At 47.9% G+C, this 18,204-nt stretch overlaps 2 protein-coding genes across 2 annotated transcripts; both read left to right on the top strand.

Moving 5' to 3' along the window:
* The first annotated feature begins 5,018 nt into the window (after positions 1-5,018).
* On the top strand, positions 5,019-7,200 carry LOC146611433 (uncharacterized). Its single transcript, XM_085344918.1, has 3 exons — positions 5,019-5,876; positions 5,943-6,791; positions 7,087-7,200. The coding sequence occupies exons 1-3, from the start codon at positions 5,019-5,021 to the stop codon at positions 7,198-7,200; spliced, it is 1,821 nt and encodes a 606-aa protein (XP_085201044.1).
* Positions 7,201-9,161: 1,961 nt separating this feature from the next.
* Positions 9,162-14,492, top strand: LOC146611432 (C-type mannose receptor 2-like). Its single transcript, XM_085345615.1, has 6 exons — positions 9,162-9,198; positions 9,503-9,693; positions 11,024-11,243; positions 11,373-11,708; positions 14,109-14,200; positions 14,367-14,492. Exons 1-6 carry the CDS (start codon positions 9,162-9,164, stop codon positions 14,490-14,492), a joined length of 1,002 nt encoding a protein of 333 aa, XP_085201741.1.
* The last annotated feature ends 3,712 nt before the right edge of the window (positions 14,493-18,204 follow it).

The following is an 18,204-nucleotide window of genomic DNA, read 5'->3' as shown; positions in this document are numbered from 1 at the left end:
GAAGTCCCGTTTGCAGTTTGCCACAAGCCATGTGGGGACACAGCAAACATGTGGAAGAAGCTGCTCTGGTCAGATGAGACCAACATGGAACTTTTTGGACAAAATGCAAAACGCTATGTGTGGAAAACTAACACTGCACATGACTCTGAACACACCATCCCCACTGTCAGATATGGTGGTGGTGGCAGCATCATGCTCTGGGGGGCTTCTCTTCAGCAGGGACAGGGAAGCTGGTCAGAGTTGATGGGAAGATGGATGGAGCCAAATACAGGGCAATCTTGGAAGAAAACCTCTTGGAGTCTGCAAAAGACTTGAGACTGGGGCGGAGGTTCACCTTCCAGCATCAACAACCCGAAACATAAAGCCAGGGCAACAATAGGATGGTTTTAAAAAAAAACACATCCATGTGTTAGAACGGCCCAGTCAAAGTCCAGATCTAAATCCAATCGAGAATCTGTGGCAAGATCTGAAAACTGCTGTTCACAAACGCTGTCCATCTAATCTGACTGAGCTGGAGCTGCTTTGCAAAGAAGGATGGGCAAAGATTTCAGTCTGTAGATGTGCAAAGCTGGTAGAGACAGACCCTAAAAGACTGGCAGCTGGAACTGCAGCAAAAGGTGGTTCTACAAAGTATTGACTCAGGGGCTGAATAATTACATACACCCCACTTTGCAGTTATTTATTTGTAAAAAAAAGTTTGGAATCATGTATGATTTTCGTTCCACTTCTCACGTGTGCACCACTTTGTGTTGGTCTTTCACGTGGAATTACAATAAAACTGATTCATGTTTGTGGCTGTAATGTGACAAAATGTGGAAAAGTTCAAGGGGGCCGAATACTTTTGCAAGCCACTGTATGTGGCGCTCTCTGCTTTTCTACTATAAGAGCAATAATAATAGTACACCCACTCACTGTAGAATGCTAAAATTGGTTTGGGGGTGTTTTGCAACAAACTGATCAAAATAAACTGCTGTTTTATTGCAAAATTATCAGTACAACATGTGTACATGTACTGTACTGTATCATGTGTTTCCCTGATTAACACTGAATCTTACTCATTTCATTTTTAGTTAATTATCCTTTATTTATTGAAATAAAAGGCACATTGAGGTTAAAAAGGCCAAGAGGGCAGCAGATGTTACAACAACCACAACACATAACTGGCTGGTAAAAGGGAAACACACGGTCACACTCCACAATGTACAGTCACTCTCACTCACGCTCAACTGGGAAGGGTCCAGGGAAGACAGGTTCAGACCCAGGGAGGTCTATACAAGGAGATGGAGTTAGATGTCAGACTCACAGGGAGATCAAGAAGACACTAAGCCGGGCTCAACACTAGTGAGTACAAAGCTCCAGCGAGGAGCACCACTCCAACCAGGCCTTAAGTATGGTCAGTGTTTATCAGCTGTGATGAGCCACACGTGCGTGTGCATGGGTGTGACGATCAGGTGACCACTGAAAGGCAGGCACCGCACCTCAGGACAGCCAATGGTGGATCATTTCTGGCAACTTCTGCTCTGTTTGTAGATTGCACTGACCGTTTATTTAAAGGCCTGTTTTTCTAATTCTGTTGTGAGTCTGCGACTTAGTTATACTGGTTGTGGTTTTCAATCATGTGTACACAGAAATAAGATAAACTAGGGTGACCATATTTTGATTTCCAAAAAAGAGGACACTTGGCCCAGTCATGAAGAACTTTAACAATAATGTTTGCTTAAAGAAAATTTTAACCTATTTAAACGATGCCTTCCCTGTGCGGTTAATGAACGGTGAAACAAAAATGTCACATCGTCTTTTACACGTCAGCAAGGGCAAAAAAATAACTTAAAGACCTCTGCAATTAAATAATGGTACAGAAATAAGGCCTCATCTGTATGAGAAAAATGACCAGTACCGGGACAGTACGAGGGAAATTTCTTTTGCAGTTCATCTGAAAAGCTGCAGCTGCACTTTGGCATCTTTTAAACATCACCAGGTGCGCTGCTGCATGCTGTGTGTCCCGTCTGTGAGCGCAGAACAACAACTCACAAAGCAGCAGCTCGGGGATGACGTCACACTTAGTGCTGTCATTCACCCACTTTAAAAAAAACCCAAACCTGATGCTTATTTGCTTCTTTGCTTTCCAGCCACAGACCCATCTCAAAATTGCCTTTTGTTGCCAAGATTTTAGAAAAGGTTGTGGCCAAGCAACTCACGGTTGTTCTAGATGAACATAACATTCTTGATAAATTTCAATCTGCCTTTCGTAAGGCCCCTTGCTTGGTAGCAGAAGTATGGCGGCCCACACGAAGCGTCCATCCTCTCCTCTGGTGTTGCCCACCTGTCCCTGGTCTGCCCCCTGCTGGTCCCCAGGTACAGTGTCGGGCGAGATGGGTCCCTTCAGCTCTTGCTTGGAGCATGCCGGGTGTGGGAATTAGCCCTTCCTGAGGTGCCATCTAGTAGAGTGGACCTCAAGGTTGATGCTATCACGCAACCTCAGTGCCCACTGTCTTAGGTGCCGCTGATGCCTGGTTGGCCTGGTTGCAGGCTGTGTGTGCCCTGCCTCTTGGCGTTTCTGATCCCCTGCGCGCATTTGGATGCTGCCGTGCATGGCGGAAGTAGTTGCCTTTGGCCCCTCCCCCGTTGCCTCCCCCCGGTCCCTGGTTGCCCCTTTGGACCTTCCCTGGGCAGGGCGGCGTGCCCTACAGGAGTGTGAGGGTTACTTATGCTCTGCTGGTGGCCATTTTGTCGCTCCCGCTATAGGGCTGCAGGCGGGCTGGGCACAGGGGGTCCGCTCCAATCCTCACATAGCCTGAGAGGCTATGTGAGGATGGTGGCTGCAGCGTTCACTCCCATGGCCCCGCCTCTGTGAGGCCCGGGCTGGTGGGGGTTGATTATCGTGAGGTGGATGTTGAAGAAGCTTCCATCCTCTCTGGCTACCACTGGAGTGGGACCCGGACGAGTGAACCCATGTCTGGGTCGCCTGATTGCGGGCCCCTCCCACAGCGTTCCCTCCCGTGGGCTTGCCTTCTTGAGGCCTGGGTTGGTGGAGGTTTGATTGTCAGGAGGTTGATGCTTATGATGCTTGGCTCGGCTTGCGGTTGACAGTTCTCCGGCCTGCGGCGCTGGCTCACTGCCTGGCACGTTGTCTACATGCTGCGGGTCCCCGTGGCCGGAGGGGCCCGCCCAGTGAGTTGCTACTCCCGGCGTGTCACGTCCCTGGCTGCACTGCTGCTCCGGGCTGTCTCCCCCTGGCGTGTTGCCCGCATTCGCCTGCTTACGCGCCAGTTGGGCCTCGCTGCGGCGAGTGTGCGTTCTCCAGCCTTTTTTAGCTGGGTTCTCTCTGGCATATCAGCTGCTGCGGCTCCTGTCTGTGTTCCCTCAGACACAGCGAGCCGGGCCTCGCTGTCTCTGATACGCCAGCCGGCAAGTGAGTGTTCTCCAACCCGCAGCGTCAGGCTCCCTGCAGGCGGTTCGCCCGTTACATGTTAGCCGGGCCTCACTGTGTCTGATAAGCGAGTGTGTTGTACTGCTTGGCCCTGGGGCGAGTTGCGGGTCGCGTCCCTGGCTTGGAGCTCCTCTCCAGCGGCTACACTACAGCCGCTTGCTGTGTTCCCCTGGCATGTTGCCCGCATTTGCCGGCTTACACGCCAGCCGGGCCTCGCTGTGTCTGATACGTCAGCCAGCGAATGTGTGTTCTCCAGCCTCCTTGGCCAGTCTCTGTCTGGCATATAGGCTGCTGCAACTGCAGGCTGTGTTCTCCTGGCGTGTTGCCGCATTTGCCGGCTTGCCCGCCGGTCGGTCCTCGCTGTGTCTGATGCCTCAGCAAGTGAGTGAGTGTCCCCCAGCCTGCGATGCTGGCTCCCTGTTGGTGCTTGGCCTGTGTGTCATGGACTTAGACGGCCAGCACGGGGATGCCCAGTAGCTGGGACTATGTGTCTGACCTCGAGTGTCTCATTGCGAGTTCACTCTTGAGGCTCCTCTGTCTACAGACAAGCACGTGGTGACGGTGCTGGGGGTGGACCTTCGGGTCATCGCCTTGCTCAGCCCTCCACTTACGCAGGCTAGGCTGCCAGCCCCCCGTCTGTGAACAGCTCGGGGTGGCTCCGGCTTTGGGGATGGACCGGTCACATCCCAAGCTTCACCTGCAGTTGCTGGCTGTGTTCCCCTGGGAACACAGTTCTCCTAGGACAGTTGGTCACCCTAAGATAAATCACCAAAGCAGAGATAAAAACCAACCAATGGGAAAGTTTATGGATATACAGGAATGACCGTCATCAGTAGCATACAACGAACAGTGATGTACTGTCACGGTCCTGGGTCTCCTGACCCAGCGTTTTTAGTTCTTTGTGATTTTTGTATTATTGTACTTGTGTGTGATTTATTCTATGGCTTCTAGTTTTGATCCCTTGCCCTTCATGTCTCTCTGTGTCCCCTCTGTTCTGTGTAATTGTGTCTTTGCATGTTTGAGTTTCTTGTTTTCTGTCACTCTGCATTGTGCATTATGTTCTCATGGTTGGTTTTTTGTTACTCTCTCTAGTCTAGTCTCTTGTGTTCCCAGCTGAGTATTTCCCTGTGTATTTTGGTTCTTAGACCTCTGCCTTATGGTTTATGTCTCTGTATTTCTTAGTTGCTGTCTCCACTGTGTCAAGTTCGCGTCTCTGTGTGATACTTCCTGTTTTACTTTGATGGTCTGTGTCTCATGTGAATGCGTCCTGCTTTGCTTGTCTCGTCAGTCCTGATTTCTCCCAGCTGTGCCCTCCTTCTGTGTCTCATTCCCCTCGTTACTTCCCAGTGTATTTAAACCCTGTGTTTCTCTGAGTCAGTGTCGCGTCGTCCCTCTTGCTGTGTGGATCTCCCTGTGTGTCTCTCTGTGAGTTTTCCAAGTTCCCAGTTTAGATTAGTTTGTATGTTTTTTCCCTGCCAGCAAATAAAGCTGAGTTTTGAGTTCACCTCCCTGAGTCTGTGAGTCCTGCACTTTGGGTCCAACTCCTGCCTGCCGCACAGCGATTCATGACAGTACGACGCGACCAGATATGGACCCAGCAGCACTCAACCCACCAGAAGAACTGCGTCTGGACATTATCTACTCCGTGGAAAGACTCCTGCATCTGTGGCTCGAACATGAGGGGAAGGAATTTCGCCGTGCTGTGGAAACCAAACTACAGCGTTTAATCTCTGGTCTTCCCTGGCTACTCAGTGCGCTCCACCCACTCGAACAGGATTTAATCCACAACGAGCTCCACCTTCATCCCCCAGCTGCTACTACCCACCTGCCTGAAGGGCCGGATGTGGAGCCGCTCGGCCCGTCAGAGCCATCATCAAAAAAGAAACGACGATCACGCCGCCAGCGCGCCACCCCACAGCCGGACATTCAGACTTGTACATCGCCGGCTGTGGTGAGTAAGGACTCTTTTTCTGTGTCGAACCGTGGAACTATTCGTTCAGGGGCTGTGTTTTGTGCTACGGATGGTAATGTGAACAGTTTATCAGCTGCCCAGCCTCCTGAAGCTCTCTTAGCTGCCCAGCTACAAGCTGCGTCTCCTGTGTCCCCGCTAGCACAGCCATTAACTCCACCACACGCTCCATTTTCACCTCTACCATCGCTTCAGTCATCAGTTCGGTCTGCCACTCAGTCGCCCTTAGTTCCGTCATCCACACTACCACCTGTTTCCCTTCCACCACCACCATCACTACACCCAGCCATTCAGGCTGCTACTCAGTCAGACATTCAACCCATAGCCCTGCCGTTAATATGCTCTGTAGCTGAGCCACTAGCCGCCCGACCCGCAGCCACTTCAGCCACTCCTCCACCCGTCACACCTCCACTACAACCATCACTGCAGTCTCTAGCGCAGTCTCCTGCAGCTCTGCTTTCCCCAGTGCAGTCTCCAGTGTCCCCAGTGCAGTCTCCAGTGTCCCCAGTGCAGCCTCCTGCAGCCCTGCTTTCCCCAGTGCAGTCTCCAGTGTCCCCAGTGCAGCCTCCTTTAGCACAGTCACCCACTCAACCACCAGCACCACAACCGTCACTACCTCTAGTTCATTCCCCTGTGAAGTCATTAACTCCACCACCTACTCCACTCTCACCACCACCGTTACTACAGACATCAGTTCAGTCCCCTGTGCAGTCATTTACTTCTCCACCGTTAGCAGCTCAGGTCCCCGTGTGTCCAGCAGCTCAGGTCCCCGTGTGTCCAGCAGCTCAGCTCGCACCTGAACCTTTGGCCCAGTTCCCCGTAGCAGTGCAGTTTTCTAGCCAGCTTAACGTTGAGCCCGGGGTCCCAATTCTCTCTGGCTCTACATCGGCTCCTGCTGGAAGCTCGGATGAGCTCATCCAGCACTCCGCGGCTCCCGTGCCGCCATCTACCTCGTCCGCTGGGGGTTCCAGTGAGCCCAGCCAGCACCTCCTCGTCTCCGCTGGAGGGTCCGAGGGGCCCGTTCAGCCTCCTGTCTCCGCTGGAGGGTCCGAGGGGCCCGTTCAGCCGCCCGTCCCCGCTGGAGGGTCCGAGGAGCCCGTTCAGCCGCCCGTCCCCGCTGGAGGGTCCGAGGGGCCCGTTCAGCCACCTGTCCCCGCTGGAGGGTCCGAGGGGCCCGTTCAGCCTCCTGTCTCCGCTGGAGGGTCCGAGGGGCCTGTCCAGCCTCACGCCTCGTCAGCTGGAGGGTCCGAGGGGCCCGTTCAGCCTCCTGTCTCCGCTGGAGGGTCCGAGGGGCCCGTTCAGCCTCACGCCGCATCAGCTGGAGGGCCCGAGGAGCCTGTCCAGCCGCCACCTGCGACCGCCTCGTCATCGCCTGGTCCAGCCTCTGCCTGTGCTTCTGTTACGCCTGGGCCAGCCTGTGCTTCTGCTACGCCTGGGCCAGCCTCTGCCGCTGCTTCAGCGTCGCCTGGTCCTGCCTCTGCTTCAGCGTCGTCTGGTCCGGCCTCTGCTTCTGCTACGCCTGGTCCGATCCCAGCCTCTGCTTCTGCTACGCCTGGTCCGGTCTCAGCCTCTGCTTCTGGTCCAGCTTTGGCTTCTGCTTCTGCTCCGCCTGGCCCAGCTTCGGCTTCAGCCTGTGCTCCCCCTGGTCCAGCCTCAGCCTCTGCAGCTCCGCCTGGTCCGGCCTCAGCCTCTGCAGCTCCGCCTGGTCCGGCCTCCGAGTCTTCGTCCTCGTCTGGTCCTGCCTCGTCTGGTCCTGCCTCGACTGGTCCTGTGCCCACCAGGCCATGGCCAGCACGCCTGAGACTGGGGGGCCGCCGCTGCCTTCCGCGCGGTCGGCCCCCTGAACTGCTCCGTCGTCTCCTTCGCCGCCGCCGCTGCCTTCCGCGCGGTCGGCCCCCTGAACTGCTCCGTCTCCTTCGCCGCCGCCGCTGCCTTCCGCGCGGTCGGCCTCCTGAACTGCTCCGTCGTCTCCTTCGCCGCCGCCGTTGCCTTCCGCACGGTCGGCCCCCTGAACTGGTTCCACGTCTCCGCCGTTGCCTTCCGCATGGTCGGCCCCCTGAACTGCTCTGTGTTTGGGTTGTTTTCTTGGGCTCCGGTGTTTGCCGTGCTCTTCTTTTGTTTTCTGTTCCGAGCCCTCCGTCCTGGGCCCCCGCCGCCCGCCCTGGGTTGTTTTCTGTTTGGTTTTGTCTTTCTGTGTTTGGGCTGTCTGGAGCCAGCCCTTGAGGGGGGGGTACTGTCACGGTCCTGGGTCTCCTGACCCAGCGTTTTTAGTTCTTTGTGATTTTTGTATTATTGTACTTGTGTGTGATTTATTCTATGGCTTCTAGTTTTGATCCCTTGCCCTTCATGTCTCTCTGTGTCCCCTCTGTTCTGTGTAATTGTGTCTTTGCATGTTTGAGTTTCTTGTTTTCTGTCACTCTGTGCATTATGTTCTCATGGTTGGTTTTTTGTTACTCTCTCTAGTCTAGTCTCTTGTGTTCCCAGCTGAGTATTTCCCTGTGTATTTTGGTTCTTAGACCTCTGCCTTATGGTTTATGTCTCTGTATTTCTTAGTTGCTGTCTCCACTGTGTCAAGTTCGCGTCTCTGTGTGATCCTTCCTGTTTTACTTTGATGGTCCGTGTCTCATGTGAATGCGTCCTGCTTTGCTTGTCTCGTCAGTCCTGATTTCTCCCAGCTGTGCCCTCCTTCTGTGTCTCATTCCCCTCGTTACTTCCCAGTGTATTTAAACCCTGTGTTTCTCTGAGTCAGTGTCGCGTCGTCCCTCTTGCTGTGTGGATCTCCCTGTGTGTCTCTCTGTGAGTTTTCCAAGTTCCCAGTTTAGATTAGTTTGTATTTTTTCCCTGCCAGCAAATAAAGCTGAGTTTTGAGTTCACCTCCCTGAGTCTGTGAGTCCTGCACTTTGGGTCCAACTCCTGCCTGCCGCACAGCGATTCATGACATGTACACAATTTTCACAGCCAATAATCTCATCTCAATTCAACAGGATAATCTGAAATTACAAAGTTACACACGATGGCAAAACTGAACACGAAGGCTCACAACACATGTGCATGCACACAGGGACACTGTGAAGATCAGCTGAAAATATATTAGCAGCAGTAGTGCCGCACCTTTTTTTTATTTACATGTTAAAGCTTCTTCTAGATAAATGGGTCAGAAAAGAGGAACAGAAGAAAATATTTATAGATGCAGTAAAACCGGACATGCAAAGGGTTGATGTGACAGAAGAGGAGGTGGAGACAGGGTGGAGGCAAATCATCCACCATGACAACTTACCAGCTCTGGGAATAATAAACACTCTTATGTTACAGTAACCCCTAAAGGAACATCTCAAAGAAAAAGAAGAAATGTGCTACTTGCTGCCACACGTCAAACATATTTTTTACGTCTTACTTTACTTTTAAAATCTAAAAACCTTTTTTTTGTTCATCTGAAGCTAAAAGTAGAACATACTTATATTTGCTATAAAAGTTACATTTTGTTTTTATCAGATTGCTTCAGTTTGTTTTGAGGTGATTCACTGGAGTGTGTATCAGGTACACCTGTGACGTCATTGCACCTGTGAACAAGCAAGACTCACAAAAGCCTCACTCTTCACCAAACACGGGCTTCAGTAGAACCTCATTAACCAAAGATGCAGGCAGTGAGCATAAATCCAACTGGTGTCGAATGCAAATATTTTCCCTATAATCACTTTGCATGAGACAAGCTGAAAGATCAGTTGCACGTTCAGTCGGATAAGGAACACGAAGCAGACAAGTATGGAAAAGGTTTTTCTGTTTATCGTAGCTGCATCAGGCGAGTATTTTAATGTGTTTTTATCATTTCCACTTTTCTTTAATGCAACATCAGCACTGTGAAACCTTTAGGAACTATTATGTTAGCTGTACAATACTTTTCTCTTTCATTGCTGTGCTGAAAACAGAATCATAGTTTGCACCAAATTGTTAAATCATTATATACTCGAAACATTAAAATTCTAAGTTATTTTACTGCACATAAAAGTAGATATTATTACATTAAAATATAATGACAAAGTTAAGATGGATTTCTTTTGTTTTAAGCATAAATGTAAAATCAGTATTCACATCTATATCTGCAGGGCTGTGTTCAGGCTCCTCATATGTTAAGCGTCAGTACCATTTTGTTTATGACTGGAAGAACTGGACTGATGCTCTGAGTTACTGCAGAGAGAGATACACAGACCTGGCCACCTTAGAAAACATGGAGGGTGTGAGGATCCTGCAGAGCATGGCAGACTCAAGTAAAATGAACTACGCACAATACCAAAATGTGAGTACACTTTTATCCTCTTTTTAAATTAAATTGACATATGTAAGCCACAGGTGGGAGTTAATGTGTTTGTATGTATCAGTGGCATGGTAGGCATGGATGTCGTCACTTTTCTGCACTATAGTTAAAAAGAATCTGCTATATTACAAAAAATATGTTTTCTATTGCCTGAAAACGACTTTTCAGATCATTCCTTTGGGTAAAAAAGCAATAAAACACCATGAAAACACCTCAGTGCACATAAAAATGTATTATTGAAAAATTGTCTCAAAAATAAAATTATTTTGCAGATAAATGTTCACCTATCGTTGGATTAAGTTTTCTGATTTGTGTTCGTGCTTTTACTTGAACATATTGTCCCAGTAGTCCATTATGTTTTTGGTCAAGTCATCATCTCTGTGCAGTGTTGGGACGGTTACTTTTAAAATGTACTCCACTACAGATTACAGAATACTGAAGGCTACTCTCCACACCAACACCAACTAGATGTTTAATCTTAATATAAATGAGTAACAGTAGGTGGACATTAGGTAAGGCTGCACTTTTTGCAGCGATCTCGTATATAAAACAGGTCCGCGGCTCTGAACCGTAGCAAAGGGACCTCTGGCTGATACGTCGGGTTCGTGTCGGCGTTGAAAGGCTGCTCCAACGGAGCTTATTGTTTCAGAGGTCTCCAAGAAGGCTGGGTACTCTGATCCATCATTCGGTGCATAAGTGCAGACAACAGTTAGGAACCATTCCCTGACCTGAAGGCGCAGGGAAAGAACCCTCTTGTCCACTGGGAGAAACCCCTACATACATGCTGCAAGCTAGATACCCACCCCAGCTCGCCGCCTTTCACCAGGGGCAACTCCAGATTAAGTCCAGCACCTCTCCAGGAGACTGGTTCCAGAGCCCAAGACGTTGCGTTGAGGTGATCCCAACTATACTCAGCCGGTACCGTTCAACCTCATGCACTAACTCGGGCTCCTTCCCTTGTGTGTAATTTTGTGTTTAATCTGTACGTGGGTGTAAAACAAAACAGTTTTCAGTTTTTTGTACACGGGCCACTCCCCCCCAAAGCTCACCCTCAACACAGTCCACACACAGCCTAACTTTACCATTGCAGGGGGTCCATTGGGGATTGAGTCTGTCGACATAACACGCCACTGACCACGTAACTACAGGTGTGACTGGGTAATTACTGCACCAGGTGACCAGATCTCCCCTCGGTCCAGCTCAAACTGAATGATTCCAAAGAAAAATGAGAGCTCTCAGTTCAGGCTTCATTTCTAAGACAGGAATGTAGGTCATATCGTTTTAGTCAACACAATTTAATTATTGCTTGCAGCGAGCCTGGATTGGGATGTATGGTGACATTAACGGCTGGAGGTGGTCGATGTCAGACACAGATTTCTACAAAAATGATGAGGCTACGTTCAGAAACTGGGAGCCTGGACAACCGGACAACTGGTTAGGGAACGAACACTGTGCTAAGTTACATGAGACTGGATTATGGAATAATGACAGATGTGGCAGTAAATTTAACGCCATTTGTTCTGATGTCACAGGTGAGAGTTTTAATTAATAAAATATTTTTTAAATGTAAAAGTCAGCAGCATTTTCATCTGCAACCGGAGCTGTTGTGTTTCGGGGATCTACATTGTTCTTCAGAACACTTCACTTTGGTCTGTTTTCAGGACCGAACGTGACATTTGTCTTCATCAACAATTTCATGACATGGACGGCGGCTCAGAGCTACTGCAGAGCCCATCACACAGACCTGGCCAGTGTGAGAAACATGTCTGAGAACCAGAGAGTAACAGAAGTGCTACCTGCAGGGCAATCCGCCTGGATCGGCCTTTTCAGAGACTCCTGGAAATGGACAGATGGTAGTAACTCCACGTTTAGATACTGGAACCCAGGTCAACCTGATTTAAGCACAGGGAGTAAGGTTTGTGTGGCAGGACTCTTTCCAGCTGGAGTATGGGAGGACTGGAACTGTGATCGAAAAACAGCATTTATCTGCTACAGTGGTAAGCTGCACTTTGTTACTTTCCACCAGTGAAAAGCAAAATTTCCAGCTTACCTCATTTCTCTAATTTAGGCCAACACAAATAAACTGAGTTGCTCAGCTTTTTGAACGAAAACCACCGGTAACTGACTTAAGCTGATAAAACTGAGTTCAGTCTACTTACTATTTTTATTTAAGCACAATATTAGATTTAACATTGAGGTAGTCTTCAGTTTTGAATTTAATTACATGTTTGTGGCGGGGCGTGGCCTGCGGTGCAGTGCAGAGGAGGCGGACGCACCTGCACAAGCCCGGGTAAAGGAGCAGGGTTGGAATTGTGACATTAAAAAAAAACAATAATTGCTAAAAGAAATTTAATTTGTAGTTCTACATAAACTCTAAATGCATTTAGGACTTTTTTACTCACTTTATGTCTCTTGCACGATGTTATTTCTCTCTCCATCAACATAGGTTACAATTAGATTAGCATGACCAATTATGCAAATTGGGCGATGACGTCATTCAGCGACTTCTAGCGACTTTTAGGACAGCCAATAGCGATTTTCCTTACTGAGTTGGCAACACTGCGTGTACCTCAGAGCCTCACACGCTGCACTCCAGACCGACGTTAAACACCATCCATAAAGAAGCAAAAGTAATGATACAACAGATTTGCTGCACTGTGAGATCAGGCTGTGAAACTGAGGTTGCTTTATTTCTTACCCCACACTTCTTTACCCTGGGGGGGGGCTCCCACCAATCACAGTGTAGTGTCTGAGAATAATTTGGAATTAATTTAGATTTCTGTATAATATGCTGGTTTTATGCCTTAACCTTTAGTTACACTCAGTCCTTTTGACCAGAATTTTTCAAAGTAAGTTAAGTAACAATTTATAGTAACATGCACAATGTTTCAGTCCGTTAGGAAGATGCAGTAGAGGCAGTCCATCAAATCATCAAACTATTAAAACAGCAGTATTCAATACAGGCAGGGGAAAGTCACCCTGCCACTCCACACACCTGGTGAAAAAGCTGGGAAGAAGCTGCTTTGCATTTCCTGCTTTACAAGGTTTTGAATCCATGCAAATGCTCCCTTATCACGTACTCTCAAACACCGTGTGATGTGTATGAATCCTCTAAAGTGCTACTACTCATTTCAATATGTTCTTTTCAGATTGTCCACGTGTCTTTTTTAAATGTGCTACTGGAAACCACAGAAAGCTTCCATGTAAATTACTTTGTGAAACTTTAGCTGGGCATCCACTGTGTGGTTTTTGGTCCATTTTGAGCTTTTTGGGGATCGGCCCGAGTTTCGCCTTAATCGTGTGTCGTGCATCATGTTGTGTACGTGGGGTCACGATTAAGACCTCACGACCAGCTCCCGATCATCAGTCATTTAGTCATAGAAAATCAAACCTGTTTGATATCCTGTCGGCCGTTGTCTGCCAACATGACTGCAACAACCGTGAAAACAGCTGGATCATCATCATCATTGGCACTTGTGCTGTACAATACAAATACAAATATAGTAATAAAATAGCAAAAATCAGACATAGCAACAAAATCAATTTAAAAGTCACCCACAGAGTTAAAAGCCAGCGAATAAAAATAGTTTTTTAATCTGGACTTAAAACCTGGCACTGATGGAGCCTGTCTGATATGGAGAGGGAAGCTATTCCAAAGCATTGGAGCAGCAACGCTCGGCCTCCTCCAAGTTGTAGCCGTGACTTTGGGACCGAAAGCAGCAGTTGCTCAGCTGACCGAAGCGAGTGAATGGGGACATGAGGCCTCAACAAATCAGACAAGCAAACAGGTGCCAGACCGTTTAGAGATTTAAAAATCAATAAAAGGACTTTAAAACGGATCCTTAATTCAATTGGAAGCCAATGTAGAGAGGCCAAAACCGGAGCCATGTGGTCGAATTTCCTTCTGCCAGTTAAAAATCGTGCTGCGGCATTTTGCACTAGTTGCAAGCGTGACAAAGTGTCCTGCCCAACCCCCATTGAAAGAGAAATGCAATGATCCAAACGTGAAGTAATAAAGGCGTGAATAACACTTTCCAAGTCACGCTTGAAAATAAAGGGCTTAACCTTCGATAAGCGTCTGAGGTGCTGTTTCACCACCTCGTTTACGTGACCGTCAAAGTGCAGAATCAACTTTTACTCTGAGATTTGTGATCGAACTCTTTAAATGGGAAGTCAAAGCAGCAAGATCAACATCTGGAGCGTCAGAAAAACGATGAGCGATTTCTTTCTTTGTCACTGACAGAAAGGAGAGTTTATCTGAAAGGAGGCTGCACGTGGCCCGCCATGTGAAATGAGTTTGACACCCTGAACTAAACTCAGGGCAGCAGGAAAAGCAGGTGACGTAAGCTGTCCATCCTTTGTTTTCTAACCCTGAGTATCCCTCGTTCTTTAATCAGCGCCTACCTACAAGCAAGTGGTGAGATTGAGGCTGGAGAAAAACAGTCTGGATCTGAATGACGATGATGTGATGGATGCCATGCTGAAACAGGTAACTGGTCACCTCCAGCGTTATTGTGAAACAAACCTTAAGCTGCTTTAACTTTCATATACCTAATAACAACAAACTTATGCAGCAGCAAAAAAGAGTGAATAGCAAATATTAGTGAATAATTTTGTCTATGTCATATTCTGCAAATCACATTTTTGTGTCCCAGCTCAAACAGACGCTGAAGGACCAGGGAGTCGCTGGAGATCTCGCACTGAGCTGGAGGAAGCAGCCAGAAGGAGAAGTCTTCCACAAGGATGAAGAAGGAAACAAGGAAACGAAACCATCTGTATAAGACAAGCTTTACCAATTTTGGTTATGAAACATTTCTTTCTGCTTTGTCCTTTTAAAAAAGATTATTCTTTAGTTCTTCTCTAATTTGTGTAAACTCTACTTTCTTATTTAAAATGAAACGGTCACTGCTAAATAAAGAATAAGCAGGACTTTGAGCAACATGTTTTTGAGGCGTTGGTGAAAGAAGCCTGGACTGCTGTTTCTGTGAATATAAAAAAGAACATTAAGATTTTATATGAAATAATAATAATAATAAAACGAATACAGAACCTTGAACCTTGAAATCCCATTTATTTCTATAACGAACGCTGTAATGAGCTGATCTGATCGTAGTTGCTGATGCAGCTGTACTAGACCTCAGTTCTGCCTCTGACACAGTCACATCAGTCTGGGTGTGAGAGGAACGAACGACGACAGTCCACCGCCGGCCGGATTGCCAGGCACTCTTTCTCCACTGTGCTGTATTTCCTCTCCTGCCCTGTCAGTTTCCAGCCGGTGTACAGGATCAGGTGGCAATCCCCCGTACCTGCTGGGACAAAACGGCACCCAGCCCTGTGTTTCAGTTAAGAAGCTTTGCAGCGTGGGCACAGAGCACATGGTCCATGAGGCGCTGGGAACAAGCCAAACAAAAGTTTGACAAACAGGTCCAAACCTCACGCTGTTTTTTCCTTGGAATTTGCAGACAAGGGAATCTAGCTTGCAGTAGTTGACACAGAAGCATATAGACCTACCTTTCTTCACTACAAGAACTATAAGAACTATTTTCAGCATTTCAGCCAGTTCTCTCTGGAAGATTTGGCTTTCATGCTCAGGTAACCTTGGCATCTGTGGCCCCAGCTCATCTCTCTCCTTCACCAGGACACTAGACCAGAGAAGTGGTTTTGGCCTCTCTCCATGCTTTCAGGAGATGAAGGTGATATATCTGTGTGGCTCCACCCCTGTCTGTATGTTGCCCACTCACCATGTGACCACAAAGGGTCTTTGCCACTTGGTGACTAACTTTGAGCTTGAAGAAGGCAGTAATACAAGTAGTTTATCTCCTGGTGAATTTTGCCACTCTGTTGCAGAGGCCCTGCTGACATTTCTGGGCCTGGAGCACATTTTTCAGTGACAACCTTCCCAATTGTGTGCAGCTTTGTCTAAGGTCCAGGATGTACTGAATCTCATTTTTTACTGGCCCAGGATCTGCCATTTTTCTGGGACACCCTTCCACAAACAGTGTCTGGTCCTCTGCTGTCATCTAACAACCCCAGAACCGCCAGCAGCGGTTTTCCTGGGAAAGGCCCAAGCGATCCAAAATGTCCCATCAGATGTCTCCAAAGGTCCCCGGCGAGGCTGGCGTCAAGCCCATTCTGCCGTGGGACACTGCCACGCTCTGAAATGGCTTGGGTGGTCTCCAGGAATAACTGTGGGTTGTCGCCCTCCCCATCCGGTGCGTCGTCACTGCCAGCAGAGGAGACGAGAGGGTAACAAAGTAAAACAGGAAGTAACAGCAGGTCTAACAAAGAAATACAGACTTAAGAGACAAATAGAGGAAAGACAGGAGCGCAGGAAATCTGAAACTAGGTAATAATTATAATATAACTTACAAACAAAAAAATAAACTAAAATGTTGAACTTGGACTGAAAGCTTGATCATGACGCTAGAGAGAAATTCCATGTTTCTATCGCCAAATATAGCAGCATGGGATCAGAGTACCAGGATCTCCATTATGTTGGGTTATTTATAAATATATATGTATTTATATTATATTTTAGATTAAGGTGTAGTGTTCAAACGGGATTGGACTGTGTTCTCTGTCCAGCTTTTATTTTAACAGCAACTTTAACATTCGAAACGAAGCTGTGCAAAATGTACTTTCATGCTAAATAACGTCCATATTACAGGACATCAAAGTGCACTTTCATTTTTGAACATGTGAGTTATGAAGGCTAAAAAGGGTCTGGTGGAGTCACACACACACACACACACACACACACACACACACAGTCGATGCTGTGGGCTTTCTGAGACAGATGGGGATGAGAGAAAAAGCACCGTGTGAAGAAGGACAAGGACAGACCAACAAAATACAGAGAACGAGAGAAAGAGCGAGGAGCAGAGGGGAGAGAAAAACGTTGAATGGATGCTTCAGCTGACGCTTCCTTTGACCAATCAGAGCAAATGTTTCCCTCCTCCTGCATCCAGCCACTGTGATTGGCCAGCAGGAGCCGAGCTGCAGAGAGAGAGAGAGAAGAACACAGAGAGAAAGGGAAGAAGCAGTCAGATGAAGACAGCTCTGTTCTTTACATGTACCGCTCTCTCTCTCTTTCATTCATTCTCCTCTGTCTCGCTCGTCCCGCTTTGTGCTGCTCCTGCTGCAGTTTGCTCGCCCATGATTATTTCTCATTCCAGAGGAGAGAGGGGTTTAATGCGATGGACCTGCTTCCCACCGACTGCTGCTGCTGCTGTTTACACCGCAGCATCATGGGAGCTGTAGTTTCCTCAGCAGCACAGGAGGACAGCTGATTAGCCAGGGATTGTGGGTTTTCAGAGTTTGGAGATGTGAGCTGGTGGGCGGACGAGGCTCAACAAACTCTCTCTCTCTCTCTCTCTCTCTTTCTTTCTATTCTCTCGCTGTCTTTCGTTCTCATGCTTTTGAACCCTCTTCTGCCCTTTTCCTTCCTCTCCTCTGCAGTTTCTTTCATCTGATCTCTGCATCTTATTCCTTTTCTTTTCCTGTCATACTCACCATTTTCTGCTCTCTGCTCCTCCTAACTCTGACCTGTCCGAGGGCAAAGGCAGAATGGGTTGCCGTCTCACTCGGACCAAGGTGAGTGAGCTTCTGCAGGTGTGTTTTGGGTCTGAGAGAGAGAGAGTGATAAACAAAGAGGGGGGTGAGAAAGAGAGGAGAACGAGGAGGAGGAGGAGGGTGGGTAAATGAGATGTGATGGCTGCTGGGATGACCTGCTCTCTGTTATATCACTGTGGAGATGTAGACACACACCTTTACTGTATGCACACACACACACTCCTGCTCACACGCACATGTACACAAATCCCTAACCCAGATATTACGAATGAACCCAGACAATAGCTGAGAGAGAAGCTCTGATGACTGAAGGCTAAAGGCTGTTATCTGACTGTGTGTGTGTGTGTGTGTGTGTGTGTGTGTGTGTGTGTGTGTGTGTGTGTGTGTGTGTGTGTGTGTGTGTGTTTCTGTAAAGGATGAGGAGGCAGAAAGAAAAGCAGTGAGTGAGCTGCACACACACGTCCAGGATTCATAAAGTATTCACATCCCTTCACTTTACACTCACATCTTTTTCAATGAGTCTCAGTCAGTGTTTCTTGCTTTTTGCAATTCTATTATTATTATTAATATTATGTAAAAATCAAACACTCCTGTTTGCCGTTTAAAAAGTATTCTAAAACTAATTTAGTCTTTTGTAGAAGCTTCTCTAGCAGCAGTGGTAGTTTCCAGTATTTTGGGTAAGAAGTGTATCTTATTCTCCTCGCAGAACCTCAGAACCTTAGTATGAAAGATGATTTCTGTGTCTAAAAACTGAGGCTACTGTAGATGTGCCTTGTAGTCTCTCTGATGGTCAGCAGGAGGTGAAGCCCGTGGCTGCAAAAACACTTCTCTGAAGATCTCCAAAAGTTGATTCTGTTCATTGGACGCAGAGTTTTGTGGGAGAAACGCTTCGTCACTTATCCAAGTGACTTCTTCAGTCTC

Source organism: Diplotaxodon limnothrissa, linkage group LG20, assembly GCF_057381915.1.
Source record: "Diplotaxodon limnothrissa isolate DT_005_m linkage group LG20, D_limnothrissa_male_GT1.1, whole genome shotgun sequence".
NCBI lineage: Eukaryota > Metazoa > Chordata > Actinopteri > Cichliformes > Cichlidae > Diplotaxodon > Diplotaxodon limnothrissa.
Note: the sequence above shows the minus strand (reverse complement) of the source record. Positions and strands in the feature narration are given on the sequence as shown.

Coding starts and splice junctions, on each gene's coding strand:
- LOC146611433 (XM_085344918.1), top strand. CDS start 5,019: ATGGACCCAGCAGCACTCAACCCACCAGAAGAACTGCGTCTGGACATT. Junction 5,877..5,942: donor TTTCCCCAGTGCAGTCTCCA/GTGTCCCCAGTG, acceptor TCCCCAGTGCAG/TCTCCAGTGTCCCCAGTGCA. Junction 6,792..7,086: donor CTGGTCCAGCCTCTGCCTGT/GCTTCTGTTACG, acceptor GTCCGGCCTCAG/CCTCTGCAGCTCCGCCTGGT.
- LOC146611432 (XM_085345615.1), top strand. CDS start 9,162: ATGGAAAAGGTTTTTCTGTTTATCGTAGCTGCATCAG. Junction 9,199..9,502: donor GTTTATCGTAGCTGCATCAG/GCGAGTATTTTA, acceptor CTATATCTGCAG/GGCTGTGTTCAGGCTCCTCA. Junction 14,201..14,366: donor TGGATGCCATGCTGAAACAG/GTAACTGGTCAC, acceptor TTTGTGTCCCAG/CTCAAACAGACGCTGAAGGA.